Source organism: Nelusetta ayraudi, unplaced genomic scaffold (genome assembly GCF_046127955.1).
Source record: "Nelusetta ayraudi isolate G7.1 ecotype Tasmania unplaced genomic scaffold, CSIRO-AGI_Nayr_v1 ptg000061l, whole genome shotgun sequence".
NCBI lineage: Eukaryota > Metazoa > Chordata > Actinopteri > Tetraodontiformes > Monacanthidae > Nelusetta > Nelusetta ayraudi.
In genome coordinates this window covers 270,001-292,474 of record NW_027466111.1, presented here as the reverse complement: position 1 = coordinate 292,474, position 22,474 = coordinate 270,001, and the positions used below count along the sequence as shown (strand labels likewise).

The 22,474-nt window shown below is 44.5% G+C and overlaps 2 protein-coding genes across 3 annotated transcripts in view; one reads left to right on the top strand and one right to left on the bottom strand.

Annotated features, from left to right (window-relative positions):
• Window positions 1–705: 705 nt before the first annotated feature.
• On the bottom strand, window positions 706–6,588 carry ecsit (ECSIT signaling integrator). The gene is made up of 8 exons (XM_076040460.1): window positions 6,461–6,588; window positions 5,735–5,919; window positions 4,902–5,307; window positions 4,006–4,229; window positions 3,854–3,911; window positions 3,243–3,391; window positions 2,166–2,271; window positions 706–1,089 (listed from the first exon to the last, which is right to left on the bottom strand). Exons 2-8 carry the CDS (start codon window positions 5,879–5,881, stop codon window positions 821–823), a joined length of 1,359 nt encoding a protein of 452 aa, XP_075896575.1. The 5' UTR covers window positions 5,882–5,919; window positions 6,461–6,588; the 3' UTR covers window positions 706–820.
• A 1,114-nt stretch (window positions 6,589–7,702) lies between these two features.
• The window catches only part of eml3 (EMAP like 3), an 18,446-nt gene continuing 3,674 nt past the window's right edge, over window positions 7,703–22,474 (top strand). Inside the window, exons 1-19 of one of the 2 annotated variants that reach the window (XM_076040414.1) lie at window positions 7,703–7,830; window positions 10,492–10,668; window positions 10,926–11,040; window positions 11,154–11,657; window positions 13,252–13,362; window positions 13,567–13,595; window positions 13,964–13,999; window positions 14,840–14,960; window positions 15,603–15,752; window positions 16,047–16,116; window positions 17,197–17,307; window positions 17,619–17,714; window positions 17,833–17,967; window positions 19,262–19,400; window positions 20,053–20,204; window positions 20,294–20,419; window positions 21,357–21,488; window positions 21,597–21,664; window positions 22,181–22,269. In XM_076040414.1, coding sequence (XP_075896529.1) covers window positions 7,806–7,830; window positions 10,492–10,668; window positions 10,926–11,040; window positions 11,154–11,657; window positions 13,252–13,362; window positions 13,567–13,595; window positions 13,964–13,999; window positions 14,840–14,960; window positions 15,603–15,752; window positions 16,047–16,116; window positions 17,197–17,307; window positions 17,619–17,714; window positions 17,833–17,967; window positions 19,262–19,400; window positions 20,053–20,204; window positions 20,294–20,419; window positions 21,357–21,488; window positions 21,597–21,664; window positions 22,181–22,269 — 2,386 coding nt within the window. In that variant the 5' untranslated portion in view covers window positions 7,703–7,805. The remainder of the gene's footprint in view (window positions 7,831–10,491; window positions 10,669–10,925; window positions 11,041–11,153; window positions 11,658–13,251; window positions 13,363–13,566; window positions 13,596–13,963; window positions 14,000–14,839; window positions 14,961–15,602; window positions 15,753–16,046; window positions 16,117–17,196; window positions 17,308–17,618; window positions 17,715–17,832; window positions 17,968–19,261; window positions 19,401–20,052; window positions 20,205–20,293; window positions 20,420–21,356; window positions 21,489–21,596; window positions 21,665–22,180; window positions 22,270–22,474) is intronic. The other variant, XM_076040415.1, reaches the window with a different exon arrangement.

Genomic DNA, 22,474 nt, shown 5'->3' with positions numbered 1-22,474 from the left:
AAGGATGAATCACCAGAATGAACTGGCGGTGGCACAGCCAGCCAGCGTTTCAGGGAGGAAGAGGATTGAACTCCATGGAGCAGGCAGACAGTCAACGGTTTGGAAGCAACCAAACCTTTTCTGGGACCGGGTCAAAGGTCACGCTCCGTCAGCTAAGTCCCTTCACCTCCTCATTCTTCATGATTTTTGAAACCAGTGTTTGCAGAAATGTTTGGTTGATGAATATGTTTGATGGAAATTTGCCGCAAGAAGGTTGTGGGTTCGATTCTGGGGCCTTTCTGTGTGGAGTTTGCACGTTCTCCCTGTGTCTGCTGGCTTCTCTCCAGGTTCTCCAGCTTCCTCCCACACTCCAGAAACATGCATGTGAGGTCAAGTGGAAACTCTAGATTGTCCGTAGGCGCGAGTGTGAGTGGTTGTTTGTCTCTATCTGATGATGTGAATGAAAGTGAATGAGTGCTGGTGACCTGCAGCTGATAACATTGTTCTACATGTGTAAATATTCTTCAGTCATAGTTCTAGGGCACATAGAGAGAGTGATGGTAGGATGAGGCTGCATCCTAGGGTTAGGGTTAGGAATTGAAGCCACCGAGAAGACATTTAAATAAAATGAAAAAGACAAACAAATGTAGTGTCCACCTGCTCTACATCGATCATGATTACAGTTGAGCGACTGCAAATACTCTCAACATTTATCAAACAACTGAATCCAAGATAATTTGTATTTATTTAGAATCTTTGACCAACATTATTAACAGTTATTCTAAATTGGATGACTCAAACATTTAAAGCTCCAGCCATGACTGCACCTTCTGTCACTTCATTAATTCATCCCTTGCTTTCTCTGTGGCCACTCCTGCTGAGGTTCCTCAAGTTCTTCTTCTGCGTTTCTCTCCGGCTCTGATGTGCGTTGCTGCGCTGACTCCGTGTCGGTCATCTGCTGCAGCTCCTTTGGTCTGGACTCTAGGCGGAACAATGTGGGGACCCGACCCAAAATAGGATTGTTCTGCTGGAGGCCGGATATCCACTGGTTGAGTGTTGCCTGGTCTGCACTACCGGTCATACACATGGCGAAGACTGGACCCTCATCCACTGTTAGAAAGACACAGAAAAAGATTCATTAACAATTCCATATGAGAGTTTATACCCTTGTATCGTCCTGAGCAAACGCTTCCTGCTGGTGAAATAGAGCAAGGAGTAAGAAGTCTGCATTGAAAAGCCGACTGCTGTGCAGGTTTCCTGGAAGCATATTCAAAGGGGACCTCCTGTTGGCTGCCGACTACCAACAATAAACGGGGGCCAAGTTTCCCAGATCCGACCCTTCAGTGCACTCCTTGCCTCTGACCCAGGTTCCCACTGACTCCGGTTCCCTCTCCATCTTCTCTTCCTCCACCTCCTTGATCTCAGCGCAGTCTTCAACACAATAGACCACCACATCCTCCACCACTGTCTTAAATCCACTGGCAGCTCGGTGGTCTGGTGGTAGAGTCTCCGCCCTGAGACAGGGAGGTTGTGGGTTTGATCCCCAGCCAGGTCATACCAAAGACTACAAAAATGGTCCCCATTGCCTCCCTGTTTGACACTCAGTATTCCGGGTTGGACTTGGGGGCGGGGGGTTGGATCACCCAGTGATCACCGCTCCCTCAGGGGATGAAGAGTCAAATTTCAAAGTTTTCCATCCTTCGATGTGACAATCACTGGGACTTTAACCTGGTTCTCCTGATACCTTTCCAACCATCACCACTATGTCCCTGCAAACCACTGCAGGTCCCCCACGGTGTTCCGCAAGGCTCGGTGCTCGGCCCGCTCCCCTACATTATTTACACGCTACCCCAAATCATTCCCCAACATCCACCGTTACGCCGATGATACGCAGGTCTACATCTCCGCCATGGCAAACTGCCTGACAGTCATCAAAACCTGGAGGACCAATGACCCCCTCAAACTCAACAGTACACAGCTTCATCATTCATCAAATCACCACATTTACAAGAGGTATAGGCTATGAAAATCCAAAAAATTGTTTAATGGGACAAAAAAAATCTCTTCATTTATGCTGCGTTCCATCTGCATTGCCATGGTGAGAGAGATGATGTAGGTGGAGGCAATCTCAGTAATGAGGTTTGATGAGATACCGAGATAATGACAGTTTACACATCATTTCTTACAGTCTTCAACATCGAAGCTCTCGTCATCCCCGAGGTCCCGAGCCAAGTCCAGGTCCAGCTGGAGGGGGTAGTCCAGACACCTCTCTGGGTCGTATGGCTCCTCCACCTGTGGGGGGCGCACACAGACAACAGTAGGTAAGGGTCAAACTACTCACTAGCTAGCGCTGGTCATGTGTTAACTGGCTACCGGGAGAAAAGAAGGAGCGCACAAAGTACAAAACTCAAAATCAAAAGCATGGATGGGAGATTTCAGGAATTTCTTGGTTACTTGGGAAAGTTGCAGTTCAGACGCTGTTCTTAGTGTGAACAGCGGAACAATGTTGGTCAAGGGAGCTACATGTTTGATACATCTGTCAGTAGTTTACCAATCTTGTTTGCATAAAATTGCACACTATATATGTACATACTGTCTCTACGCACGCACGCACGCACGCACGCGCGACTGACCAGCTCAGGCATTGGCAAACTACGGCCCGGGGGTTAATCCGGCCGGCCCAATTTAAAGACATTCTATTAAAATCTGTAAGTCATAAAATAGAAATAGAATAAAGCTGCATTTCATCTATTTTTTCATCTATATTTTCAGCCTTTAAAGTGTCATCACAGACACAAGACTTCAAATTTTGCTAACTTTGCTTTGCTTCATTTTCCATTGACATTGCAGCAACATGTTTCCTGCATAACATCCCATGATCGACTGTTTCCTCCTATGAGGAGACTCACCAACACACTCCATCCATCTGCTGCTGCTCCGCTACCCCCCCCTGGCACATTATAGAACCCACTGTGGCCCCAGCAGTCAAAAAGTTTGCAAATGGAAATAACAATAAAATGATAAATGAAAGTATTGCTTTCAGATCCAGAGTTGTCTGCCTGAACTCGCACGCCTGCAGCTGTAGTTTAATGAGCCGAGTCCTGCCAGCGTACTGCTGCAGGTGAGCGGGTCTGGTTATTATTTCACCTCATTCAATCTAATTAATCTAATCTATTACTTTTGGTTGAGTTGCACCTCAAATCCACATCCCTGCAGTGAGTTTCACCCGACTCTAAACGAGACAAGTATGGAACTCTCCACACCTTCTGGTCAGACGGCACTGCGTCGGCCCTGAGGACGTAGTAGTGCAGGCAGGTCTTCCTCAGCCACAGGGGGAAGGGGCCCTCCACCACCACCGGCCTGCTGGGGTGGTGTTGAGCCAGCAGCTCCACCTGGCTGGGACTCTGGACACCTGGAGTCAATGAGCACAAGATGGAGGAACATTTGAAATACCAGGAAACGCAAACAAATGAAACAGATGCTGAAGAAAAGTTACTGTAGGCGGATAAGTGGGGGGGGGGGGGGGGAGACCTTGATTTCTGCTGACCAGAACAATGATGTGTGCACTGTAGTGTGACTCCTCGCACCTTTACCACCAACACTTTGCAACCCACCAGTTGAGATACGCTGCTCTAAGATTGACTTGAATTGAATTGAATTTTCGTTTGCATTGTAAATTAAAGCAATCTTGTGCAATCAACTACAAAAATTATATATTTATAAAACAACTACAACAACAACAAAAAACCTTCCAAAACAAATTTGCACAACCAGATACATTCACATTAAAAAAAAAAAATATTATCATTTTTTTTGACTTGCGCAATGGCAGCTACTCCTCTGCCATTATAAAACCCATCCCACCTCCACATACCTACTACATGTGGGAGTGTGGTGGTCTCTCCACTCTCTGTGATGTCAGAGGAGGGAAGCTGGTGGGAAGAACAAAATAATAACATCATTATGCTACGGACTCATTTTCAAATCAGTTTATTTTGATTAAAAGGATGAATCCAAAGTGCTGACCTGGTAGACAGTGACCTCAGCGTCCAGGTCATTGGCGATGCGCGTCAGACTGAAGCGAGCCAAGTCCACGGGGTCTTGGGGCAGCTGCAGCGGGATGGGGAAGGGGTTCAAGTGCTTGAACTTTGGGAACCAGTACATGATTCGCTGGTACTTCCTCATGGGGTGGCTCTTTTCTCCAAATATTTGTACCAGCAGAACTTTAGTCTCCACGTTGGGCATAATTCCTGAGAAGAAGGAAGGTGGACACGTGAGATACACGTTCACCAATTAACAGTTGGATTTTGGTACTCAGTGATACCGATACGCAGTAGCTTAATAAGGTCATTACATATCATAGAATTAATAATTAGATTTCTTCGATTTCTCAGCATGGTTTCCCTCGAACAAGTTTTACTGCAGTACAAACACAAATTTAACATAAGTGTCATACACATACATATCCAACTGGTATCGGTGTCATGCGAGTACGAGTAAAAGTAGAGTACTCAACCCCAGTATCTGTACGGATACCAATACCCCATACCAGTATCCGTGCCGATACCTGATAGTGGCATTGGCACATATTTTACGAGTACAAGTAGAGTACTCCACCCCAGTATTGACGCCGATAACCGACACTGGTTTTGGCATGTATTTTACAAGTACGAGTAGAGTACTCTCCCCCGGTATCAGCGCCGATACCCAATAGAGGTATCGGCGCTGATACCCAATACTGGTTTTTGCACAGATTTTACAGGAACAAGTAGAGTACTAAACTGGTATTGATATCGGTATCAGTACACACACACACACACACACACACACACACACACACACACACACACACACACACACACACACACACACACACACACACACACACACACACACACACACACACACACACACACACACACCATAGCTCTCCATCTGCTCCAGTAGCTGAACTCCACACTCCTGCTGTCTGGGGTAGTGGTTGAACATCCGCTGGATGAAGTTCCTGGGTACAAACACCTCCTTGGGGAAAACGTCCAGCAGCTTGTTGTACACGGCCAGGTCTTTCTGGACGCCAAACTCTGGCATCTTCTTCAGGGCAGCGTAGATGAAGTCCACATGCCCGCGCCGCCTCACATCGTTCTTGACGAACACGTCGACCACTTTGTTAAACGTGGCCTTGGTTCTGGACTCGGTGGCCACCAGATCAAACACGTTGTCTTGAGTGGCCACAGACGTGTCGCTCTTCTTGTTCCGCTCATTGCTGAAGTCTGCGGGCAGCGGCTGCTTCTTGGAGGAAGCCGGACTGCTGTGAAAATTCCTCCAAGCCTATAAAAGGATGGTTTATTTTAACGACATGCACACACACACTAACTTCTACTCCTCGTGTACTTAGTCACTTTAATTATATATAAATATATATATATACACACACACACACATATATATGTATATATATATACATATATATATATGTGTGTGTGTATATATATATATACATATATATATATATATATGTGTATGTATATATATTTACATATATATATGTGTGTGTGTATATATATATATATATATATATATATATACATGTGTGTGTATATGTATATATATGTGTGTATATGTATGTATGTATGCTGATACATATCTCAGCATGCAACAAATAAAGTTCTTGAGTCTTCTTGAATGTTGAACTTTGAATCTTATGGGACTTGAGTTGTGTGGCTCAGATGTGCAGCCAGAGCCTCCAGCAGCCTACCTGGAGCTGTGAGCTCTGCAGCAGCGGGCTGGACCGGTGGACGGGTGAAGCTGAGTGGAGGGATCCGAAGCCATGATACCTCGCAGCGGACACGAGGGAGCGCTCCCCGTGTGCCAGAGAGCGGAGCACGCAGAGAGCACACTTCATGGTAGAGCCATCACCACGCTGACTGACACGGAGCTGAACTGTGAAGGGACAACATCAGAAGAGATGGACCGGTCATTCAAAATTCTCTCTCTCTCTCTCTCTCTCTCTCTCTCCCTCTCTCTCTCATCATCATCATCATCATCCTGGTCCTCAGCGCAGAGCCTACACGCCTCTGGACTTATTTTATTCAGCACTTATACAGATATGTAAATAAGATGTATTAATGTATTGTATGCATATAATAATGTATTATTATTACAGACTTATACGTAGTTTTGGACCTGCAGCACTGGCAATATCCATCACCCTCTGCAGTTCTAATCTTTACATGAGACACCCATTGCACCTCTACCCGTCCTATAGAGAAGGACCAGGACCAGGACCAGGACCAGGACCCCACAACAACAAAAAACAAACCTAAACCTAAAGCAAAGCAGCGTTACCTCATCCAGTTCGAGGGTGTTGTGTGTGTGTGTGTGTGTGTGTGTGTGTGTGTGTGTAGACGATGTAGAATCGAGCAAATCCTATTTGCAGAGTTGGGCCATACAAATTAATGTTGTTTGAGTAAAAAATACTTACTTGATTATGTGGACAAGCGTGTTGTGAAATTGGTCTCCTTCATATGTCAACCTCCACGGGCGACTCCATGTTGAAAACCCTGCAGAGTTTTTCTTCTTCTTCTTTTCTTTAAAGGCACCCGGCAAACCAACTTATGTGCATTGTCGCCACCTTCTGGACCTTCTGTTTAAAACTCCTGTACCGTTTTAAAGAAGACGAATCTGGCTTTGTACGCCGCGCACACACACACACACACACACACACACACACACACACACACACCCTGAAATCCTTCTTAAACAACCGTTTATTATTTATTATCGTTTACAATTCGACATTTAAATGTTGAAGAAATGTTATTTTGTTTCCTCTTTATTTCCTGGCATTTTGTGACGCGAGATATTTATATCTTCATAATCGGTTGAGTTTCCTGTGCCACACAAATTAAGTTCCCAACGGAAATATCAGCGCTAATATGTTGTCCGCCAAGAAACTGGGGTTTGAAGTATTATGATGTATTATTGAATTGCAGAATTACAAATAGTATTATATTGGAAAAAAAGAGAGGAGATTTTCACAAAAATGAGTATTATATCGAACTCACGGGGAAACATGTTGAGAAATCTAGTTAATAAAAGTCGATTAATACAGGTAAATTAACGTGTTCAAACAGGTGTGTACAATTTAAATGATTGAAACAACAACAACAACACGACTCAACACAACACAAAGATATCTTCGCTGGACTTGTGACGACTCGTCACAAAACGCATATTTGACATTTCGCCCGAACTGTAGTGCAAAATGATGCCGCACAGTGGCGTCACTGAGCCTCCAAACATTTGACATGCGTGGAGACGATGCCTCAAAAAGTTGCGTTATACATTCATTTCAGATACGCAACCTACACACAACATACAACAGTCAGCAACAATGCAAGTTCGGCGAAAATCTCCGACAAGCTTCACGCATCTCTAAATCACACCCGTAAATAGTGTCATGCCAACTGTACGCAAATGCAAAACTTCCGAAAAAATACTTTCAGAATATAAACACTTGCTTGCCTTCATTTTTTTTTTGTTGGTATTTTAAAAACACACATTTTGCCTTTGCAGTTACATCCACAGAAATAAATAAAAAATGCTTTAACATTACATGCAAATGGTTGTGGTATGATGGTTTTCTACATTACATGCAGTTTGTAAAGAAATGTGCTTTACTTAGGTGAATTGGTTCTCGTTTCCGGTGTTATTCCTGTCAAATAACACGAGTTGTGGGGGGGTGGGAGTGGGGGTTCTGGCACGCCTTCCAGCATGGAAAACCTAACTATCTTCTGAATTTCCTCCCTCGGACATATAGCAATGCTATGGATTCTTCTACAAACAGTCTGGGTGAGTGACAAAAACTCAACTTCGTCATGTTCACAGGAGGACTTTAGTCAAACAAACAAGACTGCGTCCGTGTTTTGTTTTTGTTTTTTTTTAGTTTTTAGAATAACTCCCCAAATAGTTGTGAAGACCAACATCGACCAAAACGTCACCTGTTTGCATGAGTTATTCTTTTGCCAGGTTGACAGCGGGTCACAAAGCGTAAAAAAATAATAATAATTTAAAAAAATCCACTTCTCAACAGTTAGTTGTTGTTTCCCCCCGCAAAGTGCCTGATGTGTTTCTGCTCCAGTTTTACATTTCCGCAGTGCGCAACGGGTCGCGGTTCGAACCGTCGTGCTGTGTCCTGCGGGGGTTTGTGTTAAACCTCTATCAAAACCATGTGAGCCCATTCCTTCAACCGTAGAGCGACCGATACTATAATTATCGATCGCGATGATACTTACTGTGTTGCTACACAAGCACAGTTTGGTAATGGGCATGCTGCCATTAAAACTGTAGTGTGTGTGTGTGTGTGTGTGTGTGTGTGTGTGTGTGTGTGTGTGTGTGTGTGTGTGTGTGTGTGTGTGTGTGTGAGTGAGTGACACTTGTGGTAACATCTAAACTCCTGGATGGAGCAGCCACGTTGCCACATTTTATATACACACGCACAGTGTATATATATAAGTGTGTGTGTGTGTGTGTGTGTGTGTGTGTGTGTGTGTGTGTGTGTGTGTGTATTTGTGTGCAGCCATGTAAAAATACAGCAGGGGAAGGAAGAGAAAATGTGCTGCGAGATGACACTCGTCTGCACACAGGAAGTAAAGCTGCGGTGAGACACACACAACCTAGTCAAAGGGAAGCAGTGGTGCTCGTAGGTGGATGACGTCACAATATATATGTATGGGGTTTTGTTTTTGTTTTTTTTGTTTTTTTAAAAACTTCCCTTTGTACTTTGTAACAGTCCTTGCAGTGGTCGGTGAGTTACGCAGGAGTGCGAGTTCTCGTGAAGTTGCCGTTAATTTGCACTGGATTCCTTCCTCCGCTGAGCTCTTGCCAAAATAATATGAGTCACCAGATGTCTTTGCTTGTCAGTTGTAACTGACACACAGGGAAGAAAAAAGGGCGAAAGGGTGTGTGTGTGTGTGTGTGTGTGTGTGTGTGTGTGTGTGTGTGTGTGTGTGTGTGTGTGTGTGTGTGTGTGTGTGTGTGGCTGCATCTGTGTGTTTGTGTTGCTGGATATTTGTGTAGAAGCTAGTAGTCTGTAAAAGATCAGGACTATGCTGCTGTTGAAAGAACTTCCTGTGTATGCGGCTATTTTAACAATGCTTTTATGGATTACACACACACACGCGCGCACACACACACACACACACACACACACGCACACGCACGCGCACACACACAAGTGATTACAAACAGGGCTTTGACATTCACAGCCGCCAGTAAATTTCGCAACAGCACATCCAGCCACTCCCACTTGGCAATTTGGCGCTTCTGTAGTTTTCTCAGCGGTCCTCTGACGTCAAACGCTCACTGCAACGTGAGTCTCTGAAACTACAACTCCCACAGTCCCCAGATCATCTGTCACCTCGTGGTCATTTCTCAATGTGTGAGTAAACCATTTCGAGATCAGACTTGTGAAGCAGGACATCTTCTCCTGGAGTCTGGCGCTTCTGAGCCGACGAAAAACAAACAAACAAACAAACAAACGATGGAACTCGGCAAGATGTTATTCTGATGCACTTCCACTGACCGAGTGCCACTTCTCCTCAGTCGCAAGCCTTCCAGAGTCAGCTGTTTTTTTTATTTTTTTATGATGCATCATTGTCGATGGTAAAATCATCAGAGAAGTTCAAGGAGGAGCAGAGTGTGGAGAAACGTTGCTTAAAAGCTCGAGCAATTTTTACCGTTTGACGTTCAACTCATTGTGAGCTGCGTTGGAAATGATGAAGATCACCTTTTGCAATAATAATAATAATAATGATAATAATAATAACAATAAAAAAAACACCTCTCAGTCTCCTATGCTGTTTTTTTGGGACGAGGACGGGACCGTTAATGTTTGTGCCATGAGCTTGTGAGTCTGTGCAGGTTCTCAGTCACCCTAAAGTAGAAGAGCTCAGTTGTGGCACTCGACTCGAAGACGTGTCGCTCCTCATCCGGAAAGCTTCTTCGGTTCTGTGAAGCTCTGTGTCTTCAAGATCGCAAGAACGAGTCCAGTTGACAAGTGCCCGGATCCAGTTTACCAACCCATCCAAGGCTCTTTCTTTTCTGACCAAAAGTGGTGCAAGTTTGATCCAAGGACATCAGAGACACACAGAGGCACGCGTAAAATATACGGAGAAAAGTGTATGGCAGTGGACCTTCAGCAAGTCACAGTCAGAATAAAGAGCGCTGGAAACCATGGAAGTCCAACAGAGGACTTCAACAGTCTGCAGATAAGCCTCAAAAGTTCCACTTGGTGTACATACGCAGCAGGTTGGGTTTCAGTTCTTTGTTGAGAACAAATGCAACACACTTTCAGAGGCCATGCAAACTGTGTGAATCGTGCTCCAAGCGATTGCTAACCTCAGCTAAAATGAGGCTGGCTATCAAGCTAAATTTGTGAGCGGCATTGAGCAACGACAGTTGATGTTTCTTCACCTCTGTCAAACCCTGCACGCTCTCCTGCCGCCTCTGCAGATGAAGGGTCGGCAGATGGCAGCGCTGGCTTCCCGGACCAGTCGTCCGTGATGGAGGTTCGGCTGCAGGCGCAGGAGGACGAGATCACTCTGCTCAAGTCGTCTCTCGCCGATGCCCTTCGCAAGCTTCAACTCCACGATCAACTCTTACACCTGCTGAAACAGCAGCTCATCGCAGGCAAGCCACCTCGACCGTTCACCTCATCTTTATCTGCCATTATTGAGTCTGAAAGGGCTCATTATGTTTGAGGATTTCACAATGAGTGTCATGTCTTAGTATTCCTTTATGTTACATGTGACAGATGTTTCTCGTGAGCGCGTCTGTCTTCTTGAGAAGGTTTCTCCTGTTGGAGGAGTGATGCGCTTTAGTTCATAGATCATTTGACTTCTCTTTTGTGACATTTTGAGACTCTCTGATATTCAAACCCCTCGCAGTGAACCCAGGTGCTGCTCGAGCGCTGAGCCACGCGTGCTGCTCCGAGGGCGTCACCAGCGGCCGAAGGCTCCACTCTGGCTCAGCGGGTGATGGGATCTCCAACCACGCCTCCAGGTACTTGATCCCAAGAAACGGAGCCGCTCACTGCTTGCCATAACCAAGGCTAATTGTGTTTTTGAAGTTTGTGTCTGTCTTGTATTGATCTCAGTCTTTCTTAATATCTCTAGCCAACTGTTAGAGAGCATTGTAAGCAATGTGAATGGCCAAACTGTGAATGCCAGCTCAGTGCCATCGAAGTCACTCGTCAAGCCTGCGACGGCGGACAGATGGACGCAGACAGATTCAAACTTTTCAGGACCTGTCACCTGGCAGGACAGGGTTCCTGTCCCAAGCCAGATCCGGGGCCTCCAGCTGGAGGACATGCTCCCAAGCCCGGAGCCTGTAGTTGAAGGGACACGTGCTAAGCTCCATCGCACACCTGGTTTGGAAGAGGATGATGAGTCGGGCGGTGGGGAGCAGGAAAAAGAACTGAGTTGGGCGCCGTCGGTAGAGAAGCCCATTCAGCCCACCACCATCAGAGACCTCCACAGGGGGGACTTCCAGAGCGGGACGTGCTGCCCGGATGAGCCCGGCTCCGACTCGGCCTCGGCCAGGAGCTCAGTGGCTGAGAACCCCAGCAGCTCTCGCTGTGGACCCCTGGCCCCGATCCAGGAAGGAGAGACCAAACAACTGTGCGTTGGCCCGCCACCCCCGCCCTCTAACCACTTCCTCAATAATCAGCCTCTCTACTGCATCTGATTGCATGACTTGATTTGTTTCCCCTTGTGTGACTTTAAAATCCAGTTGTGCAGCCGTACCCTAAACCAGCTGTTCTCCACTGGTAGAACCTCAGGAACCACATCATCTTTTTCCTTATCGTGGAGTCGCGGCGCTACAGAAGCGCACCAGAAAAAAAAACAACCCCAGGGCTCGTTGAAAATTCTCACAAAATAACGTTGATAGTTTTCCTGTTCTACTTTGATACGGAGCCCTGTTATTTTCTCTCGGGTGGCAGCAATGCGCTTCTGTACGACCCAAATTTATTCCACAAAAATAAAAACGCTGGCCCACTTTCTATCAGGTCTGGTCAATAAATCTTTGAAATTATTAAACAGAATTTTGCGTCCTGTAAAACAAATGGCCAACATTTTCTCTGAAAAAAAAAAAATATTTTGGGGACTGACCACAAAGCCGCGACCCAATCAAAACAGCTCCGCAACACACACTTTTGGGCCAAGAGCCGCCAGTTGAGACCCTTCCAGCGAAATAGTCGCATTTAATTCAGTTTGACGACCCTTAGAGTAGAAACCTGCTTGGTCCAGGTACCATGTGCTCTATTCTCTGAGTGCATCACGTGAGCGGCCAATGGAGAGCTGAGTTGGACTTGAACAGAAGCCCCTCCCACCACTGAGTGAGGGCCAGGGTGAGGCCAACATTGGGCGTCATATTTTAAAGATGTCGATCTGACATTTTGGCGTTCAGCTGGGTTTTTCTGCTTCACACTTTCCTCCAACTGTTAGATTTTATGCATTTCCAACTGTCCAAGTCTCTAACCCAATCAGTGCGCTACGTTTTTCTTCTTTGGAAACTCAAATGACTGCTTTTTTTTTTTTTTTTTTGGTAACTCTTTGTTGATTCTTTCTTTGTGACTAAAATGGTCTTCATTGAGTTGAGTTGCTGTTTTCTCAGTCCGTCTACATAACAAGCTCTGCCATGGAAACCTGAGATTCTGAAAACTTGCATGCATCCATTTCAAACATGTACATTTCGCACTTTGGGCAAAGGGGAATGCTGGCTGAGTTTCACTTCCTGGTTTTTTACGACCGTTGACGTAGATAGAAAATGCATTTCTTTGTTCTTCCGTAGTGCTTCCTTGTTGTTATTGGAGTAGTAGTGTGGTATATATCCTCAGAGGTAAGCAGAAGCAAAGAACTGTGGTGGGTTTGTATGTCGTCTTTTTTTTAAAGAAAATCCTTACTTTTAGAAATGACTACAATGTCTAAAAACGGAGTCATTGGAAAATTATACTGCCAATAAATTACACTATTTAAGATTCAAACAGATTCGAAAAGTAAGGAATTACTGTTTCAGAAAGAAGAATGAGAACAAATGAGAAAAGTCCAGAGAGACATTGTCATGTAAAAGGAAGCAGCAGGTGTATTATGAAGAGAGTCAACAGGTAACCCTCGAACTGAACCAGACCGTCTGGACTCTCCTGTGTGTATGTGGATGAATTATTATGAGTGTGGACTTTAGAAAAGTGAAGCCTCTCGGTTGATCTTCAAGGGTTCGGAGGAACAGCGAGAAGTTTGGGAATCAAGACAGGCAGAGAAAACGACTGGACAAGAAGGCAGCTTCTTCAGCCAACCTGCTGACTCGGTCTCCCAGTCTGGAGAAGTGAGTCCACTCACGCATCACTCACCACTGGCACTCCGCACTCCTCCAAGACCTTCCTTTTTTCCCCACTCCACAGGAAGCCTTGAGTATATTGTCTCAAAGAGAAATTGCACTGTCCAATCCTATTGTGGTTAATATAGTTCAACAGCCAATAGTTGATACTTGAAATGGTTTCCTAATCCGTCTGGACTCTTGTTTCCACAGTCGAGCAAAGGAACTGGTTCAGAGTTCAGGTGATGTATTTTCCTCTTTTGTGTTTTAAGTTGAAACGGACGATGTTTTCCCTTGAAGATGTTCAAGTGGTGGAGCTGCTGCAAAAGCAGTGGACTCACTGCCTTTCCTTCAGCTGTAGAGCTGCAGTGACGCAGTCTCAAAAGCCATAGTTGATAACTTACAAGTTAAAGACGTAAAGGTCCGATGTGGTACCATGAGACCATGGATGGATGGATAAGAACTTCACTTTTCCTGAAGGGAAATTCAGTTTCTCAGCTGCAAAATCACTCATCAGCAATCAGATAATACGAAGATATCTGTTTGACCTCTGCTGTTCCAAACCTGGAATCATCTGAGTAAAACTTCTTGTGCCGTTATTGTCACGCAGGGTCTCCTGGTTCCAGAAGAGGAACCTACAGCCAAGGTACTGCTGCTGCTACTTTACTTTACTTTGTGCCCCCCCCACCCGGCTTTCCTGTAGTTTGTTAACACATACTTTCAGCAATTTTGTAAAGCCATCATAACTATACAGGATACACCAATACCGATACCAGCCTCGGGTATTGGTACCAGTATCAGTACCGATACCGATGTTGAGTACTCTACTTGTACTTGTAAAGTATGTGCAGTATCAGGTATTTGCCCAGATACCAGTATTCAGTATCGGTACCGATACTGGGGTTATAGTACTCTACTCATACTCGAAACATGCGTACAGATACAAGTATCCGCTATCGGCACTGATACCAGTGTCGGCTATTGGCACCGATACTTGGGGTTGGGTACCCCACTTTTTTTCATTTCGTTTGTACTGCAGTGAAACTTGTTGTAGGAAAACATGCTGATGAATGTTGTTCAAATATGAGAACATCTGTGGAAAAGTAAAAAGAAAAAATCAAAGTCATTCGATGATGTGTAATGGCCTTATCAAGTACTCGCTATCAGCATCAGTCAATACCAGATTGCAAGTACTCGAGCTTAAAGTGATATAAATGTAACCAGATGTCATTTTGGTTTTGTTTGGTTGTTAGTAAAACAAAGTCGTAGTCTATCCCCCCCCCCCCCCCCCCAATCTGCTGTACATGTTCTCAAAATCCTAATACAAAGGTTATTTTGTGATGTATGAAAGCAAAAGTTAGAATATGAATAGTGGCTCCTGTAAAGCCTGGATCTCTGCAAGAGAAGAGAAGTGGCGACAGACGATGGATGTTTTGATATCTGGATTTCTAGTTAGGATTTTTTTTTTTTGCCGCTTGTCTTCCAGAACAGTCAATCAAAATGTTTATTCGAGGGCGGCCAATCACCATGTACATCCCCTCCAACATCCACAACTATGAAGAGCTGAAGATGGAGCCGCCGTCAGAGACACTGGAGCTGGACTGGGTGTATCCTGCAGCTGTGTGTGTGTGTGTGTGTGTGTGTGTGTGTGTGTGTGTGTGTGTGTGTGTGTGTGTGTGTGTGTGTGTGTGTGTGTGTGTGCGACATAAGTTTTTGACCTCCCATAGAGCATGTGCAGTAGTGACATGATCTATTTGGCCAATCAGAACGATTCTGGAGAACGTCACTTACTTACAGACACGTCAGGACGCAGCCAATCAGAACGAGTTGAGACACGTGGTGACGTCGCGCTGGGAATAAACTCTTTTCGACTAAAAGACCAAAACTGAAAAATAGAAAGATTTGCTATGAATCGCGTTTCAGGTCGCAGTCGTCCTGTCAGCCGTTTTAAAGGTGTTTTATTTTTATATTGCGCTCTATGGGGAAAAAATGCTTTTTGGGGACATCGGACTTTTTTTTTTTTTTGCTGCAGTACCTCGAGTGGCCACTGGGAAAACAAAATCGGCGCACCGCCATATTGTTAGTCAGGTACTCAGTTCTTATAATACATCCATCAAAGCTAAGCCAGCCCATGAAGTAGAGGAGAGATTTTCTTTCATTTTCCAGAGAGTTCACTGACAAGCTAAAAAAAAAAGAGAGAGAAGAAAATACACCGACCCGGTTGAACGCCTCCTTGACCTTCCTGCCAGCTACGGTTACCGCGGGAGAGACTGCAGGGCCAACCTGTACTTCCTGCCCACCGGGGAAGCCGTCTACTTCATCGCCCGCGTGGTGGTGCTGTACCACATCAAGAACCGCACGCAGCGGCACTACCGCAAACACACCGAGTGTGTCCGCTGGTCAGTGAGCCGCGAAGCTCCCCTCCCCCCCTCCCCAATCCGTCTGTCAAACTGCTGCAGTTTGAAAGGTGGCTATTGGGAAGAATTTCAATATAAAACGTCTTTGAGTTCCCTCCAGAGAAGCATGTAACCAGAGCATCGTGACTGAAGAAGGCTCCTTCATGTTATTATCACGTGGTTTTATACCTGCTGCTCCGTTATTGCCCTGCACAAACTCACCGCTGCCTCTGTTCTGTCTTAACCTCCGTCAGTCCGCCGGTCATTGATTGTCACAGCTGTTTGTTGCTCTTGCAGCCTCACCCTCCATCCCGACAAGGTGCGAGTGGCCTCTGGCCAGACAGCAGGGGTGGACAAGGACAACAAGGTGAGCCAACCAACTGCCCTGACCACTCGTACACTGCCTCCTGTAGAGCTTTCACTCCTGACTCGGTTATACCGACCAACTGATGAGTCCTTCACCTCTTTGAGTACCGTATTCACGATTCAAGACTCAGAGATTTTTTTATTTATTTTTTGTCATGTGATGTTTGTTACATGACAGTGAAATGCGTGTGTGTGTGTGTTAGATCCTGACGTAAAAAAAAAAAAAAGAGTTTAAAAGAATTTAAGAAGTGTCAAGTATAGATGAGTTTATTTGAAGTGTTATGCAATATGATATAATATAATATATGATTAATTGCAACCAATGAAATGCACAGTATGACACTATACAATTTAGTTCATAATAATACTATCAACAGTAATAGGAATAATAATATTAGTAAAATAATAATAATAATAGAAGTAGTAATGATAATAATGATTAAGTGCAGTAGTGATAGTGCAGTATAATTTAGTAAACAATATAATATAATTAATCAAATAATCTTTGAAATGTACTTGAATATCTACGCTAGCAGTCAACAGTTTGGACTCTGCCTATGAACTGAATGTCTTTACTGAAGGCGTCAGAACTACGTATGGACACGCACGGAATGATGGAGGAAACGATAAAGGTGTCATAATAACTCAAAGACGTTTTATATTGAAATTCTTCCAAATAGCCGCCTTTCATAACGAGCATATTTAGAGTGAATGAAGGTGTTTTTCCTTGCTGCATCATGACATACAGGTACTACCCGAAAAATGAGAATATCTGAGAATATGAGAATAATATATATATAAGTAAAAGTTGTTTTATTTTGGCAATTTAACATTAAAGATGAAAGCAACACATTTTATCGAGCCATTGCACGCAAACTGACGTCTCAAGCAGTTCCTTGTTGTAACTTTGCTGATGAAGATTTTCAGCTCATTAAAACCACAAACCCACAAACTCAGAAAATTATTATAAAATTTGAGGTTTTTCTTTTAAGCTGCAAGAGAGATTCACTCGCATGCAGCTCATGTGTGTGTACTCGCAGTAAGTGCACAGTGCACTGAACCTGTGTCAACGTGTGTGTAGCCCCTGCAGCTCTGCGTCCATATCTGGGACTCCAGCACTCTGGCCACCCTGCAGCAGGTTGGACTGGGGACCTTCCAGCGGGGAGTGGGATCAGTGGCCTTCTCCTTCGCTGTGAGTTTATTCTCCATTCAGTTCATTCCACTTAAAGCTCCAAAATACAGTGATAAAAGGGTATAATTGCAGTACAATTGAAGTCGGTTTTTTGGTTTTTTTCTCATTTTTCCAATCAGGTCATTGTTGGCCGACGGCAATACGCATATTTATAGGTTTATTGTTTTGGAATGCAAAGACTGAAGTATTGAAATATGACATCTGTCATCGTTTCACTTCATAGGGTCTCGATTTGCTTGAGAAATTTCCAGTTGCAGTTCAGAAAACAATGTATTGTTGTTGTTGTTGTTGTTGTTGTTTGCTGTTTGCAGGATTCTGGTTCCTTCCTGTGTGTGATCGATGACTCCAACGAGCACATGCTGTCAGTGTGGGACTGCACCAGGGGCACCAAGCAGGCAGAGGTCAAGGTCAGAGTCGAGGCTGCATTTTGGGATAACTTCATGGAATTATACGCAAGTGCGTCGCTGCCATCCTAGAAGAAAAAAAAAAAACCAAACCCACGGGGCCGATGTTGTCGTCTTCCAGAGTACAAACGAGGCTGTGTTTGCCGTGGAGTTCAACCCAAACGACAGCACCAACATCATCACCTGCGGCAAGTCCCACATCTACTTCTGGACGCTGAGCTCGGGCCAGTTCACCAAGAAGCAAGGCATCTTTGGAGTGAGTGAGGCGGCCTTTCAACATCTTCTGCTGCTCTGCCTTCAGAACACAGAGACTCACAGTTGCACAGTTTAGGCAGTTCCAGTGTAGAGGCCTGTGATGCTTCTCTCCATCCAATCAGGGGCCAGCACTCTAATATGAGTCCTTGCATCCTAGAATAGAATAGAACGTCTTTATTAATCCCACATTGGGGAGATTTGTCTGGTCCAGTCCAGTCCAACCCAGTCTGGTCTAGTTTAGTCCAGTCTGGTCCAACCCAGTCTAGTCCAGTCCAGTCCAGTCCAACCCAGTCAAGTCCAGTCCAGTTCAGTCCAACCCAGTCTAGTCTAGTCTAGTCCAGTCCAACCCAGTCTAGTCTAGTTTAGTCTAGTCCAATCCAGTCTAGTCCAGTCCAGTTCAGTCCAACCCAGTCTAGTCCAGTCTAGTCCAGTCCAACCCAGTCTAGTCCAGTCCAGTTCAGTCCAGCCCAGTCTAGTCTAGTTTAGTCTAGTCCAACCCAGTCTAGTCCAGTCCAGTCCAGTCCAACCCAGTCAAGTCCAGTCCAGTTCAGTCCAACCCAGTCTAGTCTAGTCTAGTCCAGTCCAACCCAGTCTAGTCTAGTTTAGTCTAGTCCAATCCAGTCTAGTCCAGTCTAGTCCAGTCCAACCCAGTCTAGTCCAGTCCAGTTCAGTCCAGCCCAGTCTAGTCTAGTTTAGTCTAGTCCAACCCAGTCTAGTCTAGTCCAGTTCAGTCCAACCCAGTCTAGTCTAGTCTAGTTCAGTCCAACCCAGTCTAGTCTAGTCTAGTTTAGTCCAGCCTATACAGGACTGGACTGGACATTTAACAACTAGACAAATTTATTTTCTTAAAATATAAGTTTTTTTTATTTGTGTGTGTGTGTGTGTGTGTGTGTGTGTGTGTGTGTGTGTGTGTGTGTGTGTGTGTGTGTGTGTGTGTGTGTCATTTCTAATTACAGCTGTAGCCTTTACATGTACATTTATGTGGCCCAGTGTGAAAACCCCACTTATTTTTTGTTAACAGGCCAACACCGCCCCTACTGTGTGAACACTGAAACTTAATAATTGCGCCCCTGCTGCTCCACAGCAGTGGGACAACAGTCCGCCTGGGAAAAACAAAACAGATTAGAGATTATTGTCTATTATTATATAAATTATTTCAGAGTAATGTTTTCAGAAAATCAAATACATCTGAATTTTCATTCCGTGTGTTGCCGTCTGAATTTGCCGCACGCCCGTTTCTCTGTGCGTCAGGTTTCATTGAGTTCTCACACCAGCAAACTTGCTGTTTGTTTCAGAAATACAAGAAGCCCAAATTCATCCAGTGTTTCACATTCAGCTTGACTGGGGATGTGTTGACTGGAGACTCGGAGGGAAACATCCTGACTTGGGGCAAATCAGCAGCGGACGTCAAGACGCTGGGCAAAGGAGCCAAAGGTGAGTTGCAGGACGTTTTTCACCTGGACTTCACCTGCAGCTCCACTTCAGTAGTAGTGTTGGCTCACTTTGATCACATCAGCTGTTTCATCAGGGTCTTTCAGATAGGCCCAAACTCCTCCTACTGATAGAGGCTGTGGCCATGGTCAGGCTCATGGGGGTACAGCAGCGTTTCTCAACTGGTGGGTCGCGACCCCCTAAAGTGGGGCCCGGTCGGAGAAAGAAAGAGTTTTGTGGGGAAGCGATGTAGGATCAGCAAGTTTAGACATTTGCAAGAAGGTCCTCGAAAAGGCCTGCTTAGCCCGCTGTTTATTAGCCTCTTGCTAAAAACTGAGGCTCTGTTCTGGACGGTGTTCCCCCTTTTATCTACTAGTATCTAGTAGACAGTAGATAGATACAAAATAGCATTTATCTAGATTAGCAGATAGATAGATAGATAGATAGATTGAAACACGTGTTTGTTTATATATATATATATATATATATATGTATATATATATATATATATATATATATATATATATATATATATAAAGCCATAAAATTGAATGGCTTTACATAAATCAAGCTTTACATGATGTCTTTTGTTTTGGCTTGCATTTCTTCCCTAACACCCATGACCCTGTTTATCCTGTCTATGATGTGCAACCAGAGACTTACCAGATCATGCGACAGACTCGAGCCCACGAGGGCAGCGTGTTCACTCTGTGCTCGCTGCCTGGTGGCGCTCTTCTCAGTGGAGGCGGCAAAGACCGCAAGATCATCCGCTGGAGCGTGGACCTGGCGCCCGAGCAGGAGTGTGAGGTGAAGACGCACTCCTCACGCCTCACTCCTCACTCCTCACTCCTCACTCCTCACTCCACTAAGACCTGTTTCTCAACAAAACGACTCAGATTCCAGAAAACTTTGGGGCGGTTCGCACCATCGCAGACGTGGATGGGAAGGAGCTGCTGGTTGGAACCACACGCAACGCCATTCTGATTGGCTGCATCTCTGAGGGCTTCGTGGCCATAGTTCAGGTAGTAGACTGTGAACCATCATGACGAGGTGTCTTATTCACAATGAAAAAGCATTTCATGATGAAGTTTCTTCTTCTTCTTCTTCTTCTTCTTCTTCTTCTTCTTCTTCTTCTTCTTCTATTTATTATTATTATTATTTATTCTGGTTATTATTATTATTATTATTATTATTATTATTATTACAAATAATAATAATAACAATATTAATATTGTCGTTGATTTAACCATTTTCTATTTTGTAGAATTTGCCATTCAGCTTGATGTACGAATGTTAAATAATTCAATATTTTTAACACACAAAATCTGTCTGGTGTCATTTCAACACATAATATGTTTTAATCTCTTTACTTGCAATCATCCGGTAAAATTATTTCTGAAGATCAACTTCTTTTTCCACATTTATTTCAGCTTCAACGTTGTGTCTGCACCTTATCACAAGGTTTAAAGTTACCAGAAGGAATTTTAGACTCAATATAATGATGATAATTGAAGCCGTTATTAATCCCACGTTAGGGGAAACTTGCATCATTACAGAAACAATGGAGTGCAAAAGAAGGAAAATGATATGAGTTAAAAAAAAAAAAAAATAAAGTATTTATTTAAATAAAAAAATAATACATTTATAAACTAAGAAAGGAATACAATATATACATATACACTACCAGTCAAAAGTTCCAACTTGATGGCTGCAGGCAGGAATGATTTTAGACCAGTGAAGTGATATTGGATCATTTCTCACAGCACACCTGACATTATGCCATGGTGCACTAGTGTGGATGAAAAACACCGACCTGGAGACAGCGACGCTGTAGCGCAGAAGAAGCAAAACAATGTTCATTTAAAAGAAATGAAATAAAAATATCTTCAGAGTAAGGAAGGAAAAAACAGCATATTTACATCACGCGTGTGTGTGTGTGTGTGTGTGTGTGTGTGTCAGGGCCACGTGGATGAGTTGTGGGGACTGGCGACGCACCCACATCACAACATGTTCCTCACCTGCAGCCACGACAGACAGGTGTGTCTGTGGAACGCCGAGGACCACAAGCTGGACTGGTGCATCTCGCTGGAGGTAGGACGACCATTGAATCGTCAAGCACAGCATCCACACACACACACACACACATCCCAACCACACAGCACATAACAAAGTGTGTGCACTGTGTTACTGCATCGACAGGAGTACGGCTTGTGTGCGGACTTCTGCCCCGACGGATCGGTGGTCGCAGTGGGCCTCTGCACTGGACGGTGAACACTGCAGTTCTACTGGAGCTTAGAGCACTGCTTCTCAACTGGTGGAGTCTCAGGACCATCAGCAGTTCTTGTTCCTTAGTCATAAAGTCGCTACAGTGGGAAAACTAGTTGGCTTTCTGTGGTGTCGGGTCGCGAGCCACCAGTTGAGAACCAAAAGAATAACAGAAAAAAAACAAAATATGCCCCCATGCTTAGCGGAAGAAAAAAAATTTTTTTTGTTGTTGTTGTTTTCATGTTTAGATTTTTGTAAACAAAAAATAGCAGTCACCAGTTATGAGAATGGAAGAAAGTTGAGCTGTAAAATACTCGGCAGTACTGAAGGGTCACTAAACGGTCTTTAAGATCACCTTATCTAATATGACTTTTTTTGTATATTCCAATATTCTTCAATATATTTTCCCAAATTTCCCCAATGTGGAATTAAAAAGGCTTTCTATTCTTTTCCATTCCATTCCATTCTATTTCCTCCCCCATGATGAACCTCTCTCTCCCCCTCACTGGCACTGGCAGGTGGGTGGTCCTGGACCTGCTGACCAGAGAGGTGGTCTCCGAGTCCACCGATGGGAACGAGCAGCTGTCCGTCATGAGGTACTCACCCGGTGAGGCTCCTTCACTCCGTCGTCAACCATGCTTCCCATACTGTATTTTGATGTGTAGTCCACGGAATGTGGAGCGTATCAGACAACAAGGGGCAACGTAGCGTTCCTGATAATCCAAGGATTCATTTCAACATGCAAACTCTCAGTGGTCGAGCTGTAGCTTGAGATAAAATGATTGAAAAACCAAAATGTTTGCTGGAGTGGC

Excerpts from the sequence above, each read along its gene's own strand:
- ecsit (XM_076040460.1), bottom strand. The coding sequence starts at position 5,881 with ATGAAGTGTGCTCTCTGCGTGCTCCGCTCTCTGGCACACGGGGAGCGC. Across the intron at positions 3,912-4,005 it reads CTGAGGTCACTGTCTACCAG|CTTCCCTCCTCTGACATCAC; the intron begins GTCAGCACTTTG and ends TCTTCCCACCAG. Across the intron at positions 3,392-3,853 it reads CACACTCCCACATGTAGTAG|GTGTCCAGAGTCCCAGCCAG; the intron begins GTATGTGGAGGT and ends CATTGACTCCAG.